Source organism: Cervus elaphus, chromosome 8, assembly GCF_910594005.1.
Source record: "Cervus elaphus chromosome 8, mCerEla1.1, whole genome shotgun sequence".
Lineage (NCBI taxonomy): Eukaryota > Metazoa > Chordata > Mammalia > Artiodactyla > Cervidae > Cervus > Cervus elaphus.
Genome location: NC_057822.1, coordinates 9,728,490 through 9,752,921, shown reverse-complemented (window position 1 = coordinate 9,752,921; position 24,432 = coordinate 9,728,490). Strand labels below are relative to the sequence as shown.

General features: G+C 48.5%; 1 protein-coding gene, 1 non-coding gene and 1 pseudogene across 4 annotated transcripts; 1 reads left to right on the top strand and 2 right to left on the bottom strand.

Annotated features, from left to right (window-relative positions):
* Nucleotides 1-2,424: 2,424 nt before the first annotated feature.
* On the bottom strand, nucleotides 2,425-2,653 carry LOC122698887 (annotated as a pseudogene).
* Nucleotides 2,654-13,361: 10,708 nt separating this feature from the next.
* Nucleotides 13,362-24,432, top strand: KDF1 (keratinocyte differentiation factor 1). Of its 3 annotated transcripts, none has more exons than XM_043910587.1 (4): nucleotides 13,362-13,462; nucleotides 21,293-22,363; nucleotides 23,163-23,237; nucleotides 23,779-24,432. In XM_043910587.1, the coding sequence occupies exons 2-4, from the start codon at nucleotides 21,325-21,327 to the stop codon at nucleotides 23,859-23,861; spliced, it is 1,197 nt and encodes a 398-aa protein (XP_043766522.1). In that variant the 5' UTR covers nucleotides 13,362-13,462; nucleotides 21,293-21,324; the 3' UTR covers nucleotides 23,862-24,432. The 3 variants fall into 3 exon arrangements, 2 of the variants coding, with proteins under 2 accessions (XP_043766522.1, XP_043766521.1); XR_006342451.1 differs by having other exon boundaries at nucleotides 13,446-13,524; nucleotides 23,163-23,326; XM_043910586.1 differs by having other exon boundaries at nucleotides 13,446-13,524.
* On the bottom strand, nucleotides 18,637-18,708 carry TRNAC-ACA. The gene has a single exon. It is a non-coding gene; the product is annotated as a tRNA-Cys (tRNA).

Genomic DNA, 24,432 nt, shown 5'->3' with positions numbered 1-24,432 from the left:
TATCTCCTCACCTGAGCCCCCAGGGCTAAGCCTGGCAACTCTCCCCACCCCTACTCACTTTATAGGGAACCCAGCCCAGTCCTAGGATCACCCTGGTGGCTCAGACCTTAAACAGTATGCCTGTAATGCAGTTCGATCCCTGGGTTGGGAAGATACCCTGGAGAAGGAAACAGAAACCCACTCCAGTATTCTTGCCTGGGAAATCCCATGGATCGTGGAGCCTGGTTGGGCTACAAGTCCATGGGGTCGCCAAGAGTCGGACATGAATTAGCAATTAAACAACAACAACCCAGCCCTAGTCAGAAGTACCCCATGCTCTCCCCTGGCCCTGACCTCTCACCTCCACACAATACAGTCAGTTCAGCTCAATTGTGTCCGACTCTTTGCGACCCCATGAACTACAGCACTCCAGGCTTCCCTGTCCATCACCAACTCCCGGAGCTTGCTCAAACTCATGTCCATTGAGTCGGTGATGCCATCCAACCATCTCATCCTCTGTCATCCCCACAATTCCCCTCCATCTTTCATCCCTTAGACAAGGGGCCCCTGAGAGTGGGACTCCACAGGAAGGGCTTGAGGGCCAGAAGGCTCAGACTGGCGGCTCCACGACTGGATCTGGCCGAACCCCGTCCATGTTACCACCTCCCTTAATGTCTCCTCACTGGGCTCTGCCTTCCTTAGGGGAGGAGATACAGACCCAGGACCCAAGGAGGGGCGCTCTATCCACAGCAGCTCTCAGGCCAGCCCCCAGGCACATCCCTGCCAGGAAGAGAGAGAGCCCTCCCCTCCCCCACCATCCCTATGATTTCAGCAAGAACTGAAGAGGGTGGAAAGAAGCCCAAGATGTGATGAGCTGGATCTGGCTTGAACAACCTACCCACCCTGACTTTCAGTTTGCTCATCCATTAAAATGGGAAGAATAATTTCTGTATCTGGTCTTCCCAGCGCCTCCTGGTGGAGCTGCTTTCAGCTCTGCACTGTCAGGGCTGGAAGGCAGCTACAAAGCCTGGGCTGGGGCCCGGTCTGACCTCTACCTGCTCCAGCTCCACCCTCTTGTCTATTTACTCCCAAGTACTCCTCCCCTGGGACCCCCCCAAAGGCCCTGGACAACTTTCCACTGCAGCACTAAGTTGCCATCTCTCACACTGGGTAGGAACCTGTAGGTACGGTCTGTCTTCCTCAAACACTTTGGGTTCCCCAAGGTCACAGACCAAGTCTTATTCCTCTCTGTGTTCTGCAGCCATCAGACCGGGACCAGGCCCAGGGGAGGGGCTCAGTGACGCTGCCAAATGAGAGAAGGGCCTGGAGACTTTCCAGGCCCTCTGCCTTGATTACTGCCTCCTACCCTCCCTCACCACACTTGCCAGGGACTTTGAGTTCTCCCAAGCCCACCATCCTCCTCAGTGGCTCACTTGGAAAGTCCAGGGGCAAGACACTGTACCACCACCCCACCACTTCCGGCAAACACTGCTCTCTGCTTTCTACCCTTGAATTTCACCCATATCCTTAGACCACAGACCCAGAGGTTTGTGCTAAACTCTTACACTGGCAGCCTCCAATGAAGCAGGCCTCCAGATATCCATGCCCTTTTGCGTCCTCTTCCGTGCTGACTCTGGCCTTGGCTATACGACCTGCTCTCTCCAATGGGATGTCAAGAAGCGTGAAGCAAGCAGGATTCAATAAGCACTTGCACAGTGGGCCCTGTCCTCTTGGAAGTCCACTACTTCTCTGTGAAGGTCAGCTAGACTTCTTTTTTTTAGTTGTTTTTTTTTTCTAATTTTATGACAAATTTTATTCCAAAGTGGCTCTAGTAGTACCAGAGACATTGATGTAGAGTTTGAATATTGTTTCAGGTAAAGTGAAAATGGATAAAAGTAATATTTCTAGTTAATATATTTTTAGATGATAGGATTTTAAATGTATCAGTTATAATAAACATTAATGAATTTATTTACAAAACAGAAACAGACTCACAGGCATAAAAAATAAACCCATGATTACCAGAGGGGAAAAATTTAGATAAACAAGGTCCTACCATATATATAGCACAGGGTACTATATTCAATATTTTGGAATAAATTATAATGGAAAAGAAAAAATGCAATGAATATTAAGAAGATGTTTTACTATTTTATGTATTTTGAAAGGTTTATATATTCAGAATTAAGGGGAGATTTTTTTTTTCCTTAAGGAGAACCACTTTATATTGAGTAGTAAACAAAACTCCATTTATGACATAGTAAACAACATTTCCATCAACTTCTTCAATTAGTCCAAAGAACAAAACCTCTGACTTAACTAGAATTTATATTCAACCTTAAATATTCTAAAATCCATCCATGTCAATTTTGTAATTTTAATCTTGCCTAATACTATGAAATAGGGCAAACCTTAATCAATAGTCAAATTCCTAATTTCCTCTGTTTAGCCAGTTTTTTGATTTTGCTTTCTGATTCCATATATTCCACAGTGTTCAATGGATTTGCAATAAACCTCCAAGATGAAGTGGGATTTCTTGCTCATTTTTTGCTTGAAATTTTGACTTGTGTTCATCTTTTTAACCAAAAAATATGCTCCAGAAAATGGCCACATGTTCACCTACTAAAACTTCTTTAAAGATGTTCTTTGCCAGTGGATCCATACTGTGGGCCATCCTGAGGCATGTACTCAGGAGGCTCTGCATCTAAACTCCTGAACGATGAGAGGCCAGGTGAAGAGAGGCCCAGGGAGAGGACACTGTCTCGATAATCCAGCCCCCGCTGCTCCCAGCTGAATGCAGACTCATAAGTGACACAGGCAAAACCAGCAGAACTGGCCAGCTGACCCCAGCTGAACTGCAGAATTTCTAGAAATAATATATCATTTTAAGCCACTACGTTTGGGGGTGGTTTATTTCTCAGCAAGGGCTTCCCAGGTGACTCAGAGGTAAAGAATCTGCCAATGCAGGAGACTCAGGTTCGATCCCCGGGTCAAGAAGATCCCCTAGAGAAGGAAATGGCAACCCACTCCAGTATTCTTGTTTGGGAAATCCCACAGACAGAGGCGCTTGATGGGCTACAGTCCACGGGGTTGCAAGAGTCAGACACGACTTAGCAACTAAACAGTGATCACTTCTCAGCAAACGATAACTGAAATCTTGGGCCGACCCCGAGTCCTCTCTGCCCACGTCTTGCATGTCCAGTCCTGTGGGGTCCACTTCCAGAATATATCATATATCTGAGCACTTCTCCTCTGATTCCCAGGCACCACTCTAGTCCAGGCCACTGTCCCCCTCACCTGGATTACTCCCAAAGCCTCCTCACTGGATTCCCTGCCTCCACTCTTACTCTCCTGCAGTCATCATAGAGGGACCAGAGTGAAACTTTGAGGGTATTAGATCAATTTCCCCCACCTGCTTGAGACCTTCCAGTTATCTCCTACATCACTTAGATCAAAAGAAAGACCCAGGAATTCTTTGACGGTCTAGTGGTTAGAAGTCCACCTGCAGGGGACCCGGGTTCAATTCTTGGTCCAGGAAGATTCCACATGCAGGGCAGGGGGGCAACTAAGCCCATGTGCCACAACTACTGAGTTTGCACACCCTAAAGCCCATGCTCTTCAACAAGAGAAGCCACCACAATGAGAAGCCCATGCACCACAGCTAAAGAGTGGCCACCACTTGCCACAACTAGAGAAAGTCTACACACAGCAACAAAGACCTGGCACAGCCATAAATAATTAATAAAATAAACCACAGACTCCTTGAAGCCCTGTGCAGCCCAGAGCCTGCACATCTCCACCCCCACCTCCAGTCACCCCTTGCTCAGTGCACTCCAGCCACACTGGTTTCCTTTCTGTTTCTCGAACATGCTAGGCTTATCTCCATTTTGGGGCCTTCACATCAGTCCTTTACTCTGCCCAGAAGACTCTTCCTCTAGGTCTTTCCATCTAGGTCTTCCAGTTCTCAGCTTATATGTCCCCTCCCCTAAAAGGCTATTTACAGAAGAGGGGACTGAGGCTTGGAGAAGTGAGGTCATTTCCCAAGTACACACAGTTAAGGAGAGTCTGGGCTGAGTTTTCACCCTAGGTTTGTGTGAGTCCCCACTCCAGGGCTCTTTCTGCCACATCAGTGGTTTGGGAAGGTGAAGGTCATGGGCTCCTGAAAAGCAGAGGGGTTGGAGGGGCTTCCTTCACTGACTCCTTCCACAAACACACCCAGATGCAACCTTTGGACTCTGCCTTGGGTTGAGTGCTGGGGACTCAGAGAGATGAATCAGACCAGACTTTTCTCTCTGGGAGCGCCAGTCTAGGGACAGGGAAAGCAGCAGAGGAGGTCAAGGCCATCAGAGCGGCTCAGACAGCCCTTTGGGGAGGCATAACATGGAGTATGAGGCTGGCTGGGGGCAGAGGTATGGGGGGCAGAAAGTGGGGGTGTTTGTACAGGGGTCAGAGCTGCCTATTGTCCCCTGAAAGTGACCAGGAGACTTAGCATCAGCCATGCCTGTCAAAGCTGCTGTGAGTGAGAGAGAGAGAGAGAGAGTGTGTGTAAGAGAGTAAGGGAGAGTACAAGGGGTAAGGTGGACTTTAGGCAGGAGAAAAGCTGAATGAATAGAATTTACTGATGTGGAATCTAAAGCCCAGAAAGGCTGAGTCACTTGCCCAGCTCACCATAAAGGCAGAATTTGAAACAAGCCTATGCTGGCACCACCTCCTCCAGGGTCCACTGCTTCTTCACTATGTGGCCTCAGCTAAAGCCATTCTCCTTGGGGGCCTTATTTCCTCATCAGTAAACTGAAGAAGTTGGATCAAGGTTCCTTCAGCATGAGGATTCTGCAGAAAATATCACTACTAGAGCTTGGAACCAAATTCAGAACTTGCCTCAACCAGTACAGGATGGTTTCTCTGCCTGCAGCTCCCTCCAGGCCTAAACTGGTGTCACACAGGCTAAAGTCAGTGAACCCCAGTAATTCCCCCTGTGTCTGGTGGACCTGGGGTCTCTCTCTCAACAGCCCAACCTATAGCTCCAGAATCCCTACAGCCTAGCTCTTTAGAATTTCGGGGCTCCTAGTACACCTCTACTTCATTTTTAACCCAGCCTAGATCCCAGCTCATCTGTCCACCATTCTGAGGGTAAATCTGGGACTCCCCTGGTTCTCTCCAGCCTCCAGGAAACACCAAAGCCAATGAAGGAAAGGGGAGAGGCAGCTCTGAAAGATCATTGGTCCATTGTCTGACCAAGGTCTTTTCAAATGAGTCAGTTCTTCACATCAGGTAGCCAAAGTATTAGAGTTTCAGCTTCAGCATCAGTCCTTCAGGACTGATTTCCTTTATTTATTTATTTTTTTTCCGGATTTCCTTTAGGATGGACTGGTTGGATCCAAGCTAGCCTCAACTCCCATGTTCCAGTTCTGCTCATCCTTCACCATTCTGTTCCCACAGAGTTCCCTTTCAGGTGGTTCCATTCCGTGTATTACATTCAGAATTCCAGGAAATTATATCTGGGAAAGAGAAGTATGGTGAGTAGGATTAGAGCTGATTACAGAAGGAGGATTCCCCCATTCTGCTGGGGCCTGGGGCATCCTCTGGGGCCTGGTCTCAGTGGTACCCACAGGAGCCATGGCAAAGAGCTCAGGCTCTGAACAGGAAGAACTTGGGCTCAGGTCTGAGCTTTGCTCCTTACTAATTGTGTGACATTGGGCAAGAGGCTTGAATCTCTGAACCTCTGTTTTCTTAGCTACAAAATAAGGATTTGGGATCTATTCACTGAGTTACTGTGAGGATTACATGGAAATAAGGCTCATTATATACCTAAGACATAGTAGGTGATCATGGTAGTCACAGAAATTTGTTCTGCTTATTCTCAGAGGCAGTGGTCTGGCCTCTGAGAGTCCTGGCCCCATAACAGCAGGGGAGGTAGAGAAGGGGCAAGAAGAAGGGGTTAAAATAAAATAGCCGCCACCTAACTACCATGTGCCGGCCCCTGTAGTGATCAGCATATGAAACTATTACTAATTTAACTTTATGAACAAGGCACGTCTGAAGCACAAAGTTCCATAACTTGGCCAGTCACACAGCTAGTAAGTGGCAGAGTTGGGGCATAAATTCAGGCTCTCTGGCTCCAGAGTTCAAACTCTGAACCACTGTTCTATCCTACCTCACGTTAATCCCATTTTAGGATGAGAAAGGCTGAGGTTCAGAGAAATAAGTTCTCGCTGCTTCTCAACAGGGGTGCATCTAGGACTCTAGTTGATTAAAAGTGACTGAAGTTCTGGCAATTTCTGCTGTTGGGTGCTGCCCTCTAGTGCCCCCCATGGGAGAAGCACACCAGAGGCAAGCCGCAGAGGCTTGTCCATGGCCCACACTCCTCTGACCCCCTGCTTCTCCCCACCCCCAGAGCTGCAGGTCTTAGAGCTTCTAAATATCATTCTGAACGTCATCCATATATACCATCGTGATATTTCTTGGTTATCTCACAAATCCTTAAATTCAACAGATCCAGTATTCTTGCCTGGAGAATCCCATGGACAGAGGAGCCTGGCAGGCTACCGTCCATGGAGTCGCAAGAGTTGGACACGACTTAGCGACTAAAGAGAGAGAGAATACCAAGTTTGCACTTTCATACCCCAAACCTGCGCTCCCCGAGTCATCTCCACCCATCCCAGTAGCACAAGCCAGAACCCCAGCCGTCCGTGACACCTCCCTCTCCCCGTCATTCTCTCTCCATCCGAGGAACAAAATGGCGGCCGAGGAAGGCGACCGGAAAAATAAACATCAGTCAGAACAGAGCAGAAATGTGGAAGCAGAAGATCAGAACAACGGTCCCCTGTTGTGGCCAAGAGGGAAAAAATGAGCTCAGGTGGTTAGAAAGACACAGAAGGAAGCCCAAACACAGCCTTAAGGGCCAGAAGAATGGCACAGTAAGAAACTGAAAGAAAAGAAAGTGAAGTCGCTCAGTCGTGTCCGACTCTGCGAGTCCATGGACTGTAGCCCACCAGGCTCCTCTGTCCGTGAAATTTTTCAGGCAAGAGTACTGGAGTGTGTTGCCATTTGAGCCAAAAGGACTGGATTCCTACCCAGATCCACTGCTTAGTGACAATATGGCCTTGGGACCTTGATGTGCCTCGGTTCCCCCATCTGCAAAATGAATATGACCACGGTTATGTCTAGGACTTCTGTAAGGATCAAATTTAAGTGTTTGCTTTGCAAACTGCACAGCAGAAGTGGGTTATCATCTGGAAATTTCATTCCAGTAGACTTCTATCTCCTTTGTTATGCTGCATGCTGGACCTGTACGGTGACTTGTTTTGTTTTCAAAGAATGTCATCAGCTTGAGGGTTTTTAAATTGTGGTTTACATATATATTATATATAATATATATGATTTTTAAGTTGTGGTGTGTATATATATACATATATACACACACACACACACACAGAAAATTTGCCCTTTTGTCTATTTTTAAGTTACAGTTCAGCAGCATTATTTACATTCACACTGTTGTGCAACCATCACCATTATCTGTTTCCAAAAATTTTCATCATTCCAAATAGAAACTCTGTACCCATTAAGCAGTAACTCCCAACTCCTCCCTCTCTCCAGCCCCTGAAAACCTCTAATCCCTCTCTCTATGAATTTGTTTGTTCTGAATGTAAGTGGAATCACAATATTTGTTCTTCTGTGTCTGGCTTGTTTTACTTAGCATGATGTCTTCAAGGTTCATCTGTGTTGTAGCATGTATCACAAAAATTTCATCCTTTTCATGGCTAAATAACACTCCATTGTGTGTATATACGATATTTTGTTTATCCATTCATCTGTTGATAGACACTTGATTTTCCACGTTTCTGCTTTTATGAATAGTGCTGCAATGAATACTGGTGTATAAGTACCTATTTGAGTCCCTGGTTTCAATTTTGGGGGTTATATATTAATACCTATAATGTCATCAGTTTTTGACAGAGTTTGTCAGTATACACTGTGGCAGGGGAATGGGCCCTTGGGAACAGGGCCCAGTGTATTTGAGTGTGGGAGGGAGAAGGGCGGAGGAGGAGAGGGGTTTCAGTGTGGCCATGCTTCCCAGGTGGCGCAGTGGTAAAGAATCTGCCTGCCAGTGCAGGAGATGCAAGAGACACAGGTTTGATCCTTGGGTCAGGAACATCCCCTGGAAGAGGAAATGGCAACCCACTCCAGTATTCTTTCTTGCCTGGAAAATTCCAGGTAAGAATTTTCCTGGAATGGACAGAGGAGCCTGACAGGCTCCATGAGGTTGCAAAGAGTTGGACACAGGACTGAGCACATACACACACATGATTAGAATACCAGCTAACTTGTGCCTTTTGCAAAGTACTCCACAAAACCCACTAGAGGAGGAAATATTATCATCTCCATTTTACAGATGAGGAGGAGGGAAGTGGCTTCTCCAGGGCCACACAGCTGGTGAGAGACAGGGGCTCCAGAGAAAGATCCCCTCACACATCAGAGAATGCGGCCAGAGGTTCAGAGATTATATTTTCCTTCCTTCCCTCCCCGCTTTTTCCCTTTCTAGGCAAAGAAAGTAGTTCTGAGCTGCTTCAATCATCATGTTCCTACTTATTAATCTATGGTATTTTAGATACTACAGAATCAGAATTTTGTAATGCACATTTACTAAACATATTCTGGAAAAAGCAAAACTATGGAGACAGAAAAAAGATCAGCGGTTGCCAAGGGCTGAGATGGGGAGAGGAACAGCTTGCAGAAAAGTTTAGGGAAATTTGGGGGGGTGTGGTGATGAAACTGATCTAAATTTTGATTGTGGTGGTGGTTATGCAGATATATGTATTTCTCAAAATTCACAGAGCTGTACACTAAAAAGGATAAATTTCACTGTATGTAAATTATACCTTAATCTTTGAATGAATAAACGAATGGGAGAAAACTGAACTAGATTCTAGACTCTTAGATTTTTTGGTACCTTGAAAACTTGGCAAGGGACTTCCCTGGCAGTCCAGTGGTTAAGACTGCCTTCCAATTCAGGAGGCATGGGTTTGATCCCTGGTTGAAGAATTAAGGTCCCATGTGCTACTTGGGGTGTGGTCAAAATTTTTTTTAAAAAGAAAGAAAATTTGACAAGTAACAGTGCCCTTAATCATTTACTTACAGCATCAGTTCAGTTCAGTCGCTCAGTCCTGTCCGACTCTTTGCAACCCCATGAATCACAGCACGCCAGGCCTCCCTGTCCATCACCAACTCCCAGAGTCCACCCAAACCCATGTCCATCGAGTCAGTGATGCCATCCAGCCATCTCATCCTCTGTCGTCCCCTTCTCCTCCTGCCCCAAATCCTTCCCAGCATGAGGGTCTTTTCCAATGAGTCAACTCTGCACATGAGGTGGCCAAAATATTAGCGTTTCAGCTTCAACATCAGTCCTTCCAATGAACACCCAGGACTGATCTCCTTTAGGATGGACTGGTTGGATCTCCTTGCAGTCCAAGGGACTCTCAAGAGTCTTTTCCAGCATCACAGTTCAAAAGCATCAATTCTTCGGCACTCAGCTTTCTTCACCATCTAACTCTCACATCCATACATGACCACGGGAAAAACCATAGCATTGACTAGACAGACCTTTTTTGGCAAAGTAATGTCTCTGCTTTTAAATATGCTATCTAGGTTGGTCATAACTTTCCTTCCAAGGAGTAAGTGTCTTTTAATTTCATGGCTGCAATCACCATCTGCAGTGATTTTGGAGCCCAAAAAAATAAAGTCTGACACTGTTTCCACTGTTTCCCCACCTATTTCCCATGAAGTGATAGGACCAGATGCCATGATCTTAGTTTTCTGAATGTTGAGCTTTGAGCCAACTTTTTCACTCTCCTCCTTCACTTTCATCAAGAGGCTTTTTAGTTCCTCTTCACTTTCTGCCATAAGGGTGGTGTCGTCTGCATATCTGAGGTTATTGATATTTCTCCTGTCAATCTTGATTCCAGCTTGTGCTTCTTCCAACCCAGCATTTCTCATGATGTACTTTGCATATAAGTTAAATAAGCAGGGTGACAATATACAGCCTTGACGTAGTCCTTTTCCTATTTGGAACTAGTCTGTTGTTCCATGTCCAGTTCTAACTGTTGCTTCCTGACCTTTATACAGGTTTCTCAAGAGATAGGTCAGATGGTCTGATATTCCCATCTCTTTCAGAATTTTCCACAGTTTATTGTGATCCACTTAGTCAAATGCTTTGGCATAGTCAATAAAGCAGAAATAGATATTTTTCTGGAACTCTCTTGCTTTTCTGATATTGCTATTTTTTCATATACTCATTCATTTATGATAAAAATGAAAGTCCTGGAGTACAACCCAAGAATCAGAACACCACTAAAAGTGAAGTCTGCTTACAGATTTCCCCGTCATTTCTTTTTTTTTCCCAAGACTTTATTTAGCCAAGTAAATATTTATTTCACCATGCATAGAAATATGAGCAATATGCAGTACTGGTGTTGTTTAGTCGCTAGATCATGTCCAACTCTTTCGAGACCCCATGGACTACGGCCCACCAGCCTCCTCTGTCCATGGAATTTCCCAGGCAAGAATACTAGAGTGGATTGCCATTTCCTTCTCCAGGGTCCCTGTCATTTCTGATCCCTCCACTACCCTACCCCCAGATAATCATGATTCTGAATTTTGTGTTCCTCATTATCTTGGGTTTTTTTTAATATTTTTTTCCACGCATAAATTATGCTGAAAGTGAAAGTTACTCAGTTGTGTTCGACTCTTTGTCACCCCAAGGAATGTAGCCTACCAGGCTCCTCTGTCCATGGGCTTAACCTTATGAATTTGCTATATATATATATATATATTTTAGGTCAAGAGGGGCTTCCCTTGTGGTCCAGTGGTTAAGAATCCGCCTTACAATGCAGGGGACATGAGTTCAATCCTTGGTCCAGGAAGATCCCACATGCCACGGAGCAACTAAGCCCATACACCACAACAGAGCTCTAGAGCCTGGGCCCTGCAGCGGTAGAAGCCACCACAGTGAGAAGCCTGAGCACCACAACTAGAGAATAGCCCCTGCCCTCTGCAACTAGAGAACACCCGGGCAGCAATAAAGCTCCGGCACAGCCGAAAATTAATTAATCAATTCATTTTTAAAAACCGGTCAAAAAACAGCTATGCAATATGGTTCAATCCAATATTATACCTAAATGTAGTATTTCCAGTTGTATTTGAACTTTATGAAAAGAATACCATTCCACGTGCACTCTTCTCTGACTTGCAGTTTTTTCACTCAGTATTATATCACTGTGATCCAGCCATACTGCTAGTTTTCATTCATTTTCTACTGCTATATAATTATTCCACATTTCTTTACCTCCTATCAACGGCATTTGGATGTTTTCAGTTTGGGGTTACTGTGAACAATGTTTCTGCCACCGTTCTTGTACATGTCTCCTGGTATATATGTGAAATTCTTGTGGCTGTGTCCCAGAAATACTTACTGGGTCTTATGGTACACAGATGTTCAACTGTATACGATATGACTCACTTTCTGAGGTCCAAATACAATGGCCACTTGGCCCAGGTGAGAATGTGGACAAGATGTACTGAGAAGGACTGTCATGGAGGGTCTGTGGTGGAAATTGAGCACCTACTCTGTGCGCGTGGCGGGGCACCTATAGAATGAGACGGTGGTGCCCTGAGAGGTGAGATAGGGAAGGAAACTCCCCCAGTCACTGTGGGAATTAGCTTCCAAGGGGTGTCCCACCCTGGCTGGGGAAGGGGAGGACTTGGCAAACCAAAGAGGGCAGACAAAGGGTTCTCTCCTAGTTGGCAGTATCTCCATCTGGGATTAGGAAGTTCTGTATCTTTGAAATACCTGGAGGGGAAGGGGCTCAGTGGTACTGAATCCCACTTACCCATCCTACCTCAGTGATCTCTTCCCATATCCTTTATCTCACTTTGCATCTGTACCCTTTTGAAATTCTCCCAGTTGGAGAGAGGTACTATTATTTCCACAGATGAGGTTTGGAGAAGGAAGTCTTGCCCAAAGTTACACCATTTGGGCCAAATGCCTAAGCAAATAATTTCCCCTTCCTAAGCCTCAGTTTCCTCATCTGTAAAATGAAGATGATAACACCTGGGGTGTTATTCTCAGATGGAAGGATTAAATAATACTATGCAAGTAAAGGATTAAGCATGGATCCTGGAGATGCTCCCTAAAAGTCACTTGTTCACTGCTGCTATTGTTGCTATGAAGTTGGTATTAAGAGGAATAGGAACCAAGAATAATCCAATCCCTGCCATCTGCCGCCCAATGACATTGCCTCTTGCAGAGACCCCATGGGATGCAGTGATCATGGCCCATTTTGGCCACTTCTGCTCATCTGGGATGTATTTCATGACTGCGCAGCCCAGTCTCCTCTTCCACCCTGCTCCTAGGCCCCAGAGGCCCTTGTCTTCCTCTGCAGATTTCCTGGAACAGAGAAAGTGAACTGATCAGAACAGGCGAACCAGGCCCCCTCAGGACAGAGGGAGACATCAGAGCCCAGCGGTTCACTCAGCAGAGAATATCTGCTGAAAGTGTAAGTCACTCAGTCATGTCCGACTCTTTGCAACCCCATGGACTGTCCATGGAATTCTCCAGGCCAGAATACTGGAGCAGGTAGCCTTTCCCTTCTCCAGGGGATCCTCCCAACCCAGGGATCAAACCCAGGGTCTCCCGCATTGAGGGCGGATTCTTTACCAGCTGAGCCACAAGGAAAGCCCCGAATATCTGCTGAACATCTACTATGTACCCGGTCCTGCTCTGGGCACCCAGGACATTGGGGAACAGGACTATACCCTAGTCAGAGGCTAAAGGAGGAGACAGGAGAGAATAGTGTGCTGAATATTTTGATAAGGACTGCAGAGAACTGCTCTATTTAACAGAAAACCAGACAGGCATAGTTGTAAAAGAGGAGACTTCCCAGGTGGCCAGGGTGGTAAAGAACACACGTGCCAATGCAAGAGACGTAAAAGATGTGGGTTCGATTCCTGGGTTGGGAAGATCCCCTGGAAAAGGGCATGGCAACCCACTCCAGTATTCTTGCCTGGAGAATCCCATTTTCAGAGGAGCCTGGCGGGTTACAGTACACTGGGTTGCAGACTTGGACACGACTGAAGCGAGTTAGCACGCAGGCCAAAAGGAAGGCGTCTCTGGAGACATGCCCTTTGGGCTGAGCGTTTAAGGCCTGGCTGGTGGACTGCTAGGACCATCTGCCCATTTAACAGAAAAGAAGACTGAGCCCATCGTCTGTCCACCGTGCCCGCCAGGCCTCATTTAACCGGACTAGGCGGAGCGCTGCGTTCCAAGTCCGCAGGTCAAGCGCCAGAGCCCGGCCGACTTGCCCGCCCAGCTCCCGGGGCGGGGCCTCGGCCCAGGTGCGCGGCGGAGGCGCTTCGCGGAGGCAGGAAGTGTGTCCCCAGCGGCGGCCCGTGCACCGCTCCCGCGAGACGCTCACCTGCGCCCCAGGTGAGCAGCGAGGGGGGGCGGGGGGAGGGGCCGAGCTGGAGGCGGCTCACCTGGCGGGACAGGTAAGCCCCGCGCGGGCCCGAGGGGGCGCGAATCAGGGCGGCACCAGTGTGGGAAGACCCCCCTCCCGAGGCTACAGCCGGGCGGGCGAGGGTCCCGGGGCCGGTTCCTCCGGGGCCACCCTCCCACTTCCGGGGTGCGCGGGCCGGGCCCGGCCAGGGAGCGGCCTGAGCGGGCGCCTAGGCTGGGCGGGCAGACTGGGGGTGAGGGGGCCGGGTTCGCCCTTAGGGTGGCTCTGGCTTGAGGTGGGAGCCGTGCTTGCTGGGGAGGCGGGGGCGCGCGGGGAGAGGGGGCCATGCACAGCCCGAGGGGCTGTGTCTACAGGCTGGATCCTCCCGCGGGCGGAGGGCCCCTGCAGCCGGAGAGGGTGGTGCTTGCCCCGAGGGCACCGCTGGTGTAGGGGCTGTGCTAGCCCGAGCCGCAGAGCCGGGATCTGGTTCTCCCTTGTCCCCAGGACTAGGTGCCCGAGGGGCCGGGAATCGGGGGGCTGAGACTTTGGGGCCGGAGATCAAGGGTGCACAGATGCCCAGGCACGCGAGTCGACGGCTGTTTTGGTGAACAAGGCTGGGGGGCCCCTCTCGGCCGGTCGGGTGTGCCAGACGCAGCTGGGCTAGTGCGGCCGGGCCTCTCCTGGTCACCTTTGGAGGAAGGGGATGGAACGGAGAGAGACCTCCAATGTGTGTGTTCTCAGGGACTAAGAGGGAGTGGGAGAGCCCCAATTAGAAGTTTGGGGAGGGCGTGCCAGGGTCTGGGGGCTTCTGACCCTGAGGAGGATCCCTGCAGTGCCTTGGGGTGCCCAGAGACCCAGCCCCTCCCAGGTGCCAGGCACAAGCTCTAAGGCCCTAAAAGCAATATCTCATTTAAACCTGAAGGTGGCCCCTGAAGGTATTCCACTCTCCCCTTGTTAAAGATGAGAAAACTGAGGCCAGGAGTCTTACCCCAGGCACAGCAGGAGCCCCTGCTGAAGCAAGAGACCGGTGTCCCTAGGATTTTGGAGGTGGGGGCAAAAGCAGCAAGAGGGAGACATAGCCAGGACAAAATGGACTAAGATTGACTTCAGGAGGGTTCAGGGTCTAGAAAGAAGTGGGAAACTGAAGCCAGGCACTGTCCTTACCCCAGGTCTTATCCCCTTTTCCTCCATCCCACCCTCCCTCCTAGATGTGCTGTGTAGAATAAAGTACAGGGGCTCTAGAGTCTGACAGACCGCAGTACAAATCCAGCTCCATTCCCTCCCACCTAGGTGTCTCTGGGCAAGTCACTTCACCTCTCTGAGCTTCAGAGTCCTGATCTGTAAAGTGGAGATATAATACTTACAGGGCAATTATGAGCGCTTAAATAAAGCAAAAATCCTCTTGAGCTGGAGCCTGTTTCTGGCCCATTTAGCACAGTGTTGGGCACATGGTAGGTGCTCAGTAAATATTTGTTGGATGAATTTAATGAATGGTGGTGGTGGTGTTCAGTTACTCAGTCATGGCCAACTCTTTGCAACCCCATGGACTGCATCACACCAGGCTTCCCTGTCCTTCACGATCTCCTGGAATTTGCTCAAACTCATGTCCATTGATTTGGCAATGCCATCCAACCATCTCATCCTCTGTCGTCCTCTTCTCCTGCCCTCAATCTTTCCCAGCATCAAAGTGTTTTCCAATGAGTCAGCTCTTCGAACCAGATGGCCAAAGTATTGGAGCTTCACTATCAGCATCACTCTTTCCAGTGAATATTCAAGGTTGATTTCCTTTAGGATTGACTGGTTTGATCTTGCTGTCCAAGGGACTCTCAAGAGTCTTCTCCAACACCATAATTCAAAAGCATCAATTCTTTAGCGATCAGCCTTCTTTATGGTCCAACTCTCACATCCATACATAACTAGTGGAAAAACCATAGCTTTGACTATACGGACCTTTGTTGGCAAAGTGACGTCTCTGCTTTTTAATATGTCATCTAGGTTTGTCATAGCTTTCCTTCCAAGGAGCAAGCGTCTTTTAATTTCATGGCTGCCGTCACTGTCCACAGTGATTTTGAAGGCCAAGAAAATAGAGTCTGTCACTGTTTCCATTTTTTCCCCCATCTATTTGCCATGAAGTGATAGGACCAAATGCCATGATACTAGTTTTGTGAATGTTGAGGGTTTTTTTTTTTTTTCTTAATTGAATTTGTTACAGTATTGTTTATGTTTTATGGTTTGGTTTTTTGAGGCATGAGGGATCTTAGCTCCCTGACCAGGGATCGAACCCACACCTCCTGTATTGGAAGGCAAAGTCTTAACTACCAGACTGCCAGGGAATTCCTGGTTGAGTTTTAAACCAAATTTTTTACTCTCCTCTTTCACCTTCATCAAGAAGCTGTTTAGTTCCTCTTTGCTTTCTCCCATAAGAGTGGTGTCATCTACGTATCTGAGATCATTGACATTTCTCTTGGCAGTCTTGATTCCAGCTTGAGCTTTATCCAGCCCAGCATTTCCCATGATGTACTCTGCATCTAAGTTAAATAAGCAGGGTGACAATACACAGCCTTGACGATCTCCTTTCCCAGTTTGGAACAAGTCTGTTGTTCCATGTCCAGTTCTAACTGTTGTTTCTTGACCTGCATAGAGATTTCCCAAGAGGCAGGTAAGGTGGTCTGGTAGTCCCATCTCTTTAAGAACTTTCCACAGTTTGTTGTGATCCACACAGTCAAAGGCTTTAGCATAGTCAATGAAGGAGAAGTAGATGTTTTTCTGGAATTCCCTTGCTTTTTCTATGATCCAATGGATGTTGGCAATTTGATCTCTTGTTCCTCTGCCTTTCCCAAGCCCGGCTTGTACATCTGGAAGTTCTCAGTTCATATATTGTTGAAGCCTAGCCTAAGGATTTTGAGCTTTACCTTGCTAGCATGTGAAATGAGTGCAATTGTGCGGTAGTTTGAGCATTCTTTGGCATTGCCCTTCTTTGGGATTGGAATGAAAACTGACCTTTTCCAGTCCTGTGGCTACTTCTGAGTTTTCCAAATTTGTTGCCATATTGAGTGCAGCACTTTCACAGCATCATCTTTTAGGATTTGAAATAGCTCAGCTGGAATTCTGTCACCTCCACTAGCTTTGACAACTCCTAAAACCTTGGAGGTAGAGAAGACAGTAATTGAAACCATGAATAGTAACCTCTTGTTCTTACAAATCCTGGGTACCCCAGAGCTCAGTGTAGTTCAAACAGGGTAGATATGCCTACCCTCTTGATCCAAGGGCTAAGCCCAAGACTCAAGGCTCTCCCTATGCAAGCACTCCTGGGCACAGGTTCATCCATGGAGTTGGCAGCTGACCACTCTGACTGCCCCCTTACTCTCAAATAATAGATGGGGTGGCATATGAGTCGAAGCGGGCCACTTGCGTTCAAACAGATGTGTGGCTTTGACAATTTATTTAACCTCTCTTTGCTTCAGTATAACAACAATAATACCTACAAATAGGGTTCTGAGAATTAATTGGTTGAGTACATTTAAGCGTTGAGAACAATGTAAGCTATCAATAATTAACTCTTTCACCAGAATCAAACTCCTGAGGTTAGGAAATTTTGTCTATTTTACCACTTCATCCACAGAATTTAGAAGTGTCTGCCACACAGTAGGCTCTCAGTAAATATTCATTAATTGAGTGAATGAATAAATCCATACCCACCCCAGCATTGCTCAGAACAAGGCAGAGGGTTTTTAACCACTTGCCTCCCTGGACTGTGAGGGAGGACTTTCAAGCCACCTATTACAGTTTCAGTTTGGGAACCTTTGGAGGGGGACTTCACCTTACCCTCACCAGACTGCTGTTTCCCCCACTCCAGTCAGCCTGGAGCCTAAGTCCTTTCTTTTTCTACCTAATGGTCCTGGTTCTACCCAGAGGTCAGACAGAATGTGTCAGTCTCCCGAAGTACTTACTGTACCAACCCTGTTCTGGACGCTGATGCAGAAAGGACTCAGACACAGTCCCTGTCCCCTTGGGTCATATAGGCTTATCTTCAAACAGTGGGTTCAAGGCCAACTCAGCTGACCCAGAGCCAAGCAGAATGCTGTGCGGGGAGGGGCTCCCATCTGACTTGAGGTTCTGGAGAGTCCTTGGAGAAGGAGCGCTGTGTGGAGCTGGGGGAATGGGTTGAAGAGTTGCAGGAATAAAGAACTCCTGTATCCTCCTCATCCGCATTCATCACAGCTAACATTCCCTCCCTTTCTCTGTCAACACATACCTTCTCTTTTGGGAGGAACACTTTGAGATTAGGTTGCAGACATCATGAGTCTTTACCCCTAAATGCTTCAGTGTACACTGCCTAAGAATAAGAACATTGTCTTATTTCACACTTAATTTAACATTGGTGATTTAACGTGAACATAATAGTATTAAATAATATGCCGTCTAGTTTTAAATTTTACCAATTATCCAGTTTCTCCTATTGATCCAGGATTCAATCCAGGATCTCACATTCCATTTACTTATCATGTCCCTTAATTTGCACTTGTCTGATGTCTTTTCATGATTACGTTCAGGTTATACATTTTTGGCAGGAATACTCCATAAGCGATGCTGTATCCTTTTTAGCACTTAGTACCAGGAGACACAACCTGTCGGTTTGTCCCATTATTAATAATGTTAACTTTGATCACTTGATTAAAGTGGTGTCTGCCTAGTTCCTCCAGGTTCGTGTTTGTTGTCATTGTTGCTGCTTTTTAAATTGTCACTGGCTGTAGTAAGTAGAAGGGAATAGAGGTGGCCAGAATGGGGGCCTTGATATTATCTGGGTGAGAGATGATGGCAGCTGTGTGTAGGGAGGCAGCATTGATCTGCCCAAAGCACATCACCTATTAAAGCCAGAACTGGGACTGGAATACAGATAGCCTGATGTTCAGTCCCAGTTCCCTTCACATCACCAGTTCTAGCGCACTAGTAAAAGATTAATGTCTCAGAAAATCTAGGCCAAGGATAGTTACTGCCCAGCAAACCCTTCCGTGTGGTCAGAAAGACAGAAAGAACATGAAGTCACTCAGTCATGTCCAACTCTTTGCTACCCCATGGACTGTAGCCCACCAAGCTCCTCCATCCATGGGATTTTCCAGGCAAGAGTACTGGGGTAGGTTGCCATTTCCTTCTCCAGGAGATCTTCCCGACCCAGGGATTGAACCTGGGTCTCCTGCATTGTAGGCAGACGCTTTACCATCTGAGCCACCAGGGAAGTCCTCCATGTGATCAGGGACCTTTCCAAATATATCACGACGTAATGTTCCCACAGGCAGAGTTATTTTCTCCTATAATGCTGCGTATATCCTATGTGTTCCAGCTTTTAAGCATCTGTTTTCCCTACAAAACATGTGTGAATCACAGGAATAGCATCTATAGGTCATTCATGTTTGGTTCTACTGTGCCTAACACAGGGCCAGGTTCAGTGAAATCTGAGCTTGCTAGCAGCCAAGTCAAAAAGGAAAAGAAGATGCATTTTGAGGCTTACTTTCTTGTCTAATCAAAGGCAGCAAAATACAGTGCTTGATGTTAAATGTTGATAGGAGAGCCAGTCTGAGTCATACTGAAACATGGACAGGGGACCTGTTGATTCCCAAGTCTGATCTGAAGGAGGAGGGGAAGAAAGGGAAGGTGGTGAGGATCAGGTTCTGTAGCAAGTCAGATGGAAAGGCATTTGTTGAGCAGCCTCAGGCTCTGTCCTGGTGGGCTTACCAATGGTAGGAAGACACTCAGGGAGACCATTACCCCAAAAGTGAGATCCCAGGAGCTTTTTCTTCTTATGTGGTAAAATATGCCTAACATAAAATATACCATTTTAATTTTTAAGTGGTTTTGATGTTACAGTCCTGTATGTGACATTAAATACACTCACATTGTTGTGTAACCATCACTACTGTCCATCTCCAGAACGTTTTCATTTTCCCAAACTGAAACTCTGCCCATTATATAATAACTTCCCACTCTCCCCCTGCTTCCAGCAACTACCAGTGTACCATTTTTTTACTGTTCTAGATATTTCATATAAGTGGGACCATAAAATATTTGTTCTTTTGTGTCACGCTTATTTCACCTAGCATAATGTCTCAAGGCTCATCTACGTTATTTGTTGTTTAGTTGCTAAGTCATGTCTGACTCTTTGCAACCTCATGGACTGCAGTACTCCAAGCTCCCCTGTCCTTCACTATCTCCCAGAGTTTGCTCAGATTCATGTCCACTGAGTTGGTGATGCTATCTAATCATCTAACCCTCTGCAGCCCCCTTCTCCTTTTGCCTTTAGCATTAGAGTCTTTTCCAGTGAGTTGATTCTTCGCATCAAGTGGCCAAAATACTGGAGCTTCAGCTTCAGCATCAGTCCTTCCAATAAATATTCAGGACTGATATCCTTTAAGATTGACTGGTTTGATCTCCTTGCAGTCCGAGGAACTCTCAAGAGTCTTCTCCAGCACCACAATTCACAGTTACCAGTTCTTCAGTGCTCAGCTTTCTTTGTGGTCCAACTCCCACATCCATACATGACTACTGGAAACAAAACTTTGACTATACAGACCTTTGTCTGCAAAGTGATGTCTCTGCTTTTTAATATGCTGTCTAGGTTTGTTATAGCTTTCCTTCCAAAGAGCATGCAACTTTTAATTTCATGGCTGCAGTCACTGTCCACGGTGCTTTTGGAGTCCAAGAAAATGAAATTTGTCACTGCTTCCACTTTTTCCCTTCTATTTGCCAATGAAGTGATGGGACTAGATGCCATGATGTTAGTGTTTCGAGTGTTGAGTTTTAAGCCAGCTTTTTCATTCTCCTCTTTCACCTTCATCAAGAGGCTCTTCAGTCCCTTTTCACTTTCTGCCATTAGAGTGGTATCAACTGCATATCTGAGCTTTTTGATATTTCCCCCAGCAATCTTGATTTCAGCTTGTTATTCATCCAGCAGTGGTAAAGAATCCACCTGCTAATGCAGGAGATGTGGATTCAATCCCTGGGTCAAGAACATCCCCTGAAGGAGGCAATGGCAACCCACTACAGTACTCTTGCTGGAAAAATTCCATGGACAGAGGAGCCTGGCAGGCTACAGTCCATGCGGTCATAAAGAGTCAGACACGACTGAGTGACTGAACACACACACTCTGCATATAAGTTAAATAAACAGGGTGACAATATACAACCTTGTTGTACTCCGTTCTCAATTTTGAACCAATTGTTCCTTGTTATAGCATGTATCAGAATTTCATTCCTTTTCAGGGCTGAATAATATTCCATTGAGAGTATATAGCTTTTTTTTTTTTTAATTCATTCATCCATCAGTGGACACTTGGGTGGTTTCCATCTCTACCTATTGTGAATAATGCTGCTGTGAACATCGGTATACAAATATCTGTTTGAGTGCCTGTTTTCCATCCTTTTGGGTGTAACCCAGAAGTGATATTGCTGGATTATATGATAATTTTATGTTTAACTTTCTGAGGAAGCTCCACACTGTTTTCCAGAGTAGCTATACCACTCTCCATTCCCACCAGCAATACACAAAGGTTCCACCCTCTCCATATCGTCTCCAGGGCTTGTCATTTTCTGTTTTTAATAGTTGCCATCCCAGTGGATGTGAAGTCCCAGGAGGTTTTGACATATAGGTTAGAGCACAGAGAGAATTTCCTCTTTGGGGAAGCAAGGGGACGGGGTTCATGGGCATCCTTGGGCCCATCCACATCACAGACCTCAGAAGCCAGAAGTCCGAAGCTCCTTAGGTCCCAGCGCAGGCACGTGCCCCAGCCTCTGACCCTGTCTCCCTCCCGGCCTCTCCCTCACAGGCGTCTGGCTACAGCGGACGATGCAGTGAGCCATGCCCCGCCCCGGACACCCCCGCCCATCATCCGGGCCCCCACGCTTGGGACCGTGGGAGCGGCCAGCAGAGCTATGCCTGGAGACCTACGATGAGCCATCCCGGGCCCCACCGAGCCGCCGCACCCGCAGGCCAGACCCCAAGGACCCCGGGCACCACGGGCCCGAGAGCCTTACCTTCATCTCTGGCTCTGCCGAGCAGACTCCCGAGCCCCCTGCCTGCTGCCTGCTCTGGCGACCCTGGGTGTGGGACTGGTGCCGGGCGGCCTTCTGCTTCCGCCGCTGCCGGGACTGCCTCCAGCGCTACGGGGCCTGTGCGCGGGGCTGCAGCCCCTGCTTGTCCTCGGGGGACTCCCCTGAAGGGGCCGCCGAAGCCAGCTGGGTCAAGGAACACAACGGCGTGCCCCCCAGCCCTGACCATGCGCCTCCCAGCCGGCGGGATGGCCAGCGGCTCAAGTCGGCCATGGGGAGCAGCTTCAGCTACCCCGACGTCAAGCTCAAAGGCATCCCAGTGTACCCTTACCGCAGCGCCACCTCCCCCGCCCCCGACGCGGACTCCTGCTGCAAGGAGCCGCTGGCTGACCCCCCGCCCATGCGGCACAGCCTGCCCAGCACCCTCGCCAGCAGTCCCCGGGGCTCCGAGGAGTACTACTCCTTCCACGAGTCGGACCTGGACCTGCCCGAGATAGGCAGTGGCTCCATGTCCAGCCGAGAGATCGACGTGCTCATCTTCAAGAAGCTGACAGAGCTGTTCAGCGTACACCAGATCGACGAGCTGGCCAAGTGCACCTCAGACACTGTGTTCCTGGAGAAGACCAGTAAGATCTCGGACCTTATCAGCAGCATCACCCAGGACTACCACCTGGATGAGCAGGACGCTGAGGGCCGCCTGGTGCGCGGCATCATTCGCATCAGTACCCGCAAGAGCCGCGCCCGCCCGCAGACAGCAGAGGGGCGCTCAAGCCGGGCGGCCGCCCCAGCTGCCACCGCCCCAGACAGCGGCCACGAGACCATGGTGGGCTCAGGGCTCAGCCAGGATGGTAGGTGGGGTGCCACGCCGAGGGGCGGGATGGAGGAGGCTTTGGCTAGGGAGGGTTACACTGGGCTCTTTGGACGCTGTAGATCCACCCCTCAGCTGGTCCCAGCTTTTCCTCCTTCTGGTTCTCCGGTCCTCTGCATCCCCTCACAGGCTCCTTCTGTCCCCTGCTGCTACCTGCCAGAGGGGCTTCCAGGCCTAGCGAGCTAGTCTGGTTAACAGGACCCAGGTACCCATATGAATTTGGACCTCTGACCTGTGCTGGCCTAACCAAACCCCCCATCCACCATTGTACAGACAGACAGACACACACACACACCCCCTCTGTGTCGCTTTTTAAACATCATTTCTCTACACACACACACACACACAATGTTTCTCTAACCCAGCACACATACACACACACACACGATGTTTCTCTAACCCAGTGCATGTACACACACACACTCCGTGTCATTTTTTAAACTTCGTTTCTCTACACACACACACACACACACACACACACGATGTTTCTCTAACCCAGTGCATGTACACACACACACTCCATGTCATTTTTTAAACTTCGTTTCTCTACACACACACACACACACACACACACACACACACACGATGTTTCTCTAACCCAGTGCATGTACACACACACACTCCGTGTCATTTTTTAAACTTTGTTTCTACACACACACACACACATACACACACACACACACACACGATGTTTCTCTAACCCAGCCCAGGGCTAATAAGTGGGGAGTGAGATTGAAAGGACGTGATAATGACCACTGCCCCTCGTGTTCCCTCCCTAGAACTCACAGTGCAGATCTCCCAGGAGACGACCGCAGATGCCATTGCCAGGAAGCTGAGACCCTATGGAGCCCCAGGTTTGGTCCCGACGTGATGAGGAGTGCGGAGAGGAGAGGGGACAGCCCTCGCGGCCCCCAACCTGCCCCTCTCCCAGCTTCCTCCTGGGGTGGGTGAGGATGGGATCAGAAAGGGAGGAGAGGCCCGAGCAGCCTCTTACCCTATCCCTGTCCTGCAGGCTGGCTCAAAGATTCTGCTGGGAGAGATTCAGGGGGATGCCCCTGAGCCAGGAGGCAGGCAGGTGCCCAGAGCCTGAATGGAAACCCTGGTCACTGGAGAGGAAAGTGGAGGGCGGGGGAGGTGGGCACCCACTGGAGCTGGACAGGCACCCTGTGTGGTTTCTACTGCTATCTTCCTGGCTTTCACAAGCCCCTGGAAGCAGGGTCATTCCCCTTTACAGGGAGCAAGACTGGGGTTGAGAGAGGCAAAGCTGCCAAGTGGCTCACCCACCCAGCTCAAGTCCCCCTCTCTTTCTCCTCAGCAGCTTGTTCCCTGCCCGAGGGCTTTGCATGAGCCCCTCCCCATCTCTGAGCCTCTGTTTCCTCCTTCCTTCCCCCGCAGGATACCCTGCCAGCCACGACTCATCCTTCCAGGGCACCGACACAGACTCTTCAGGGGCACCGCTGCTCCAGGTGACCTGCTAACCCTCGCCAGGCCCAGCGCTGCCTCCCCATCTGAGAGGACAGTCTACAGCATGAGGAGAGGGACCAGAGCCCCCCTTTGTGGGAGGCAAGGCCGTGAGCCCAGAAGCAGTGCCCACTCCGGCTCCTCCCGCCTTGGCTGAATGGTTCCCGAGCCACATGCATTTCACTGGGCTGTGGCGCCCCCGTTCCCCTGGGGTCCCCCGCTGGCCTGGCCCCTGCCTGGGCCTGTCCTTCCTGCCCCGTCTTCAGGAGGCCTGGGTCATGGAAAGCAAAAGCTGAGGAGGGGACTTCTGGGATTGAATCCTGACTCCATCCCCATAACATGCTCCCCCTGTAACATACAACCCATAATCTATCATACAGTCCTCCCCCTCCCCAGGACAGAGCGGGTAACAGCTCAAAGAAGCTTGTCTTAAATGTATTGGGTTTGAGGGCAGGCAGAACCTCTGTCTGGAACTCTGTGGGCAGTGCCCACTCCATGTTATGTTCTGTTGAGCAGTTAGGTTCCTGGCTGGTGTTCTACATACTAATGTGACCATAGTACAAACTTAATAGATATCTGTCTGCTCAT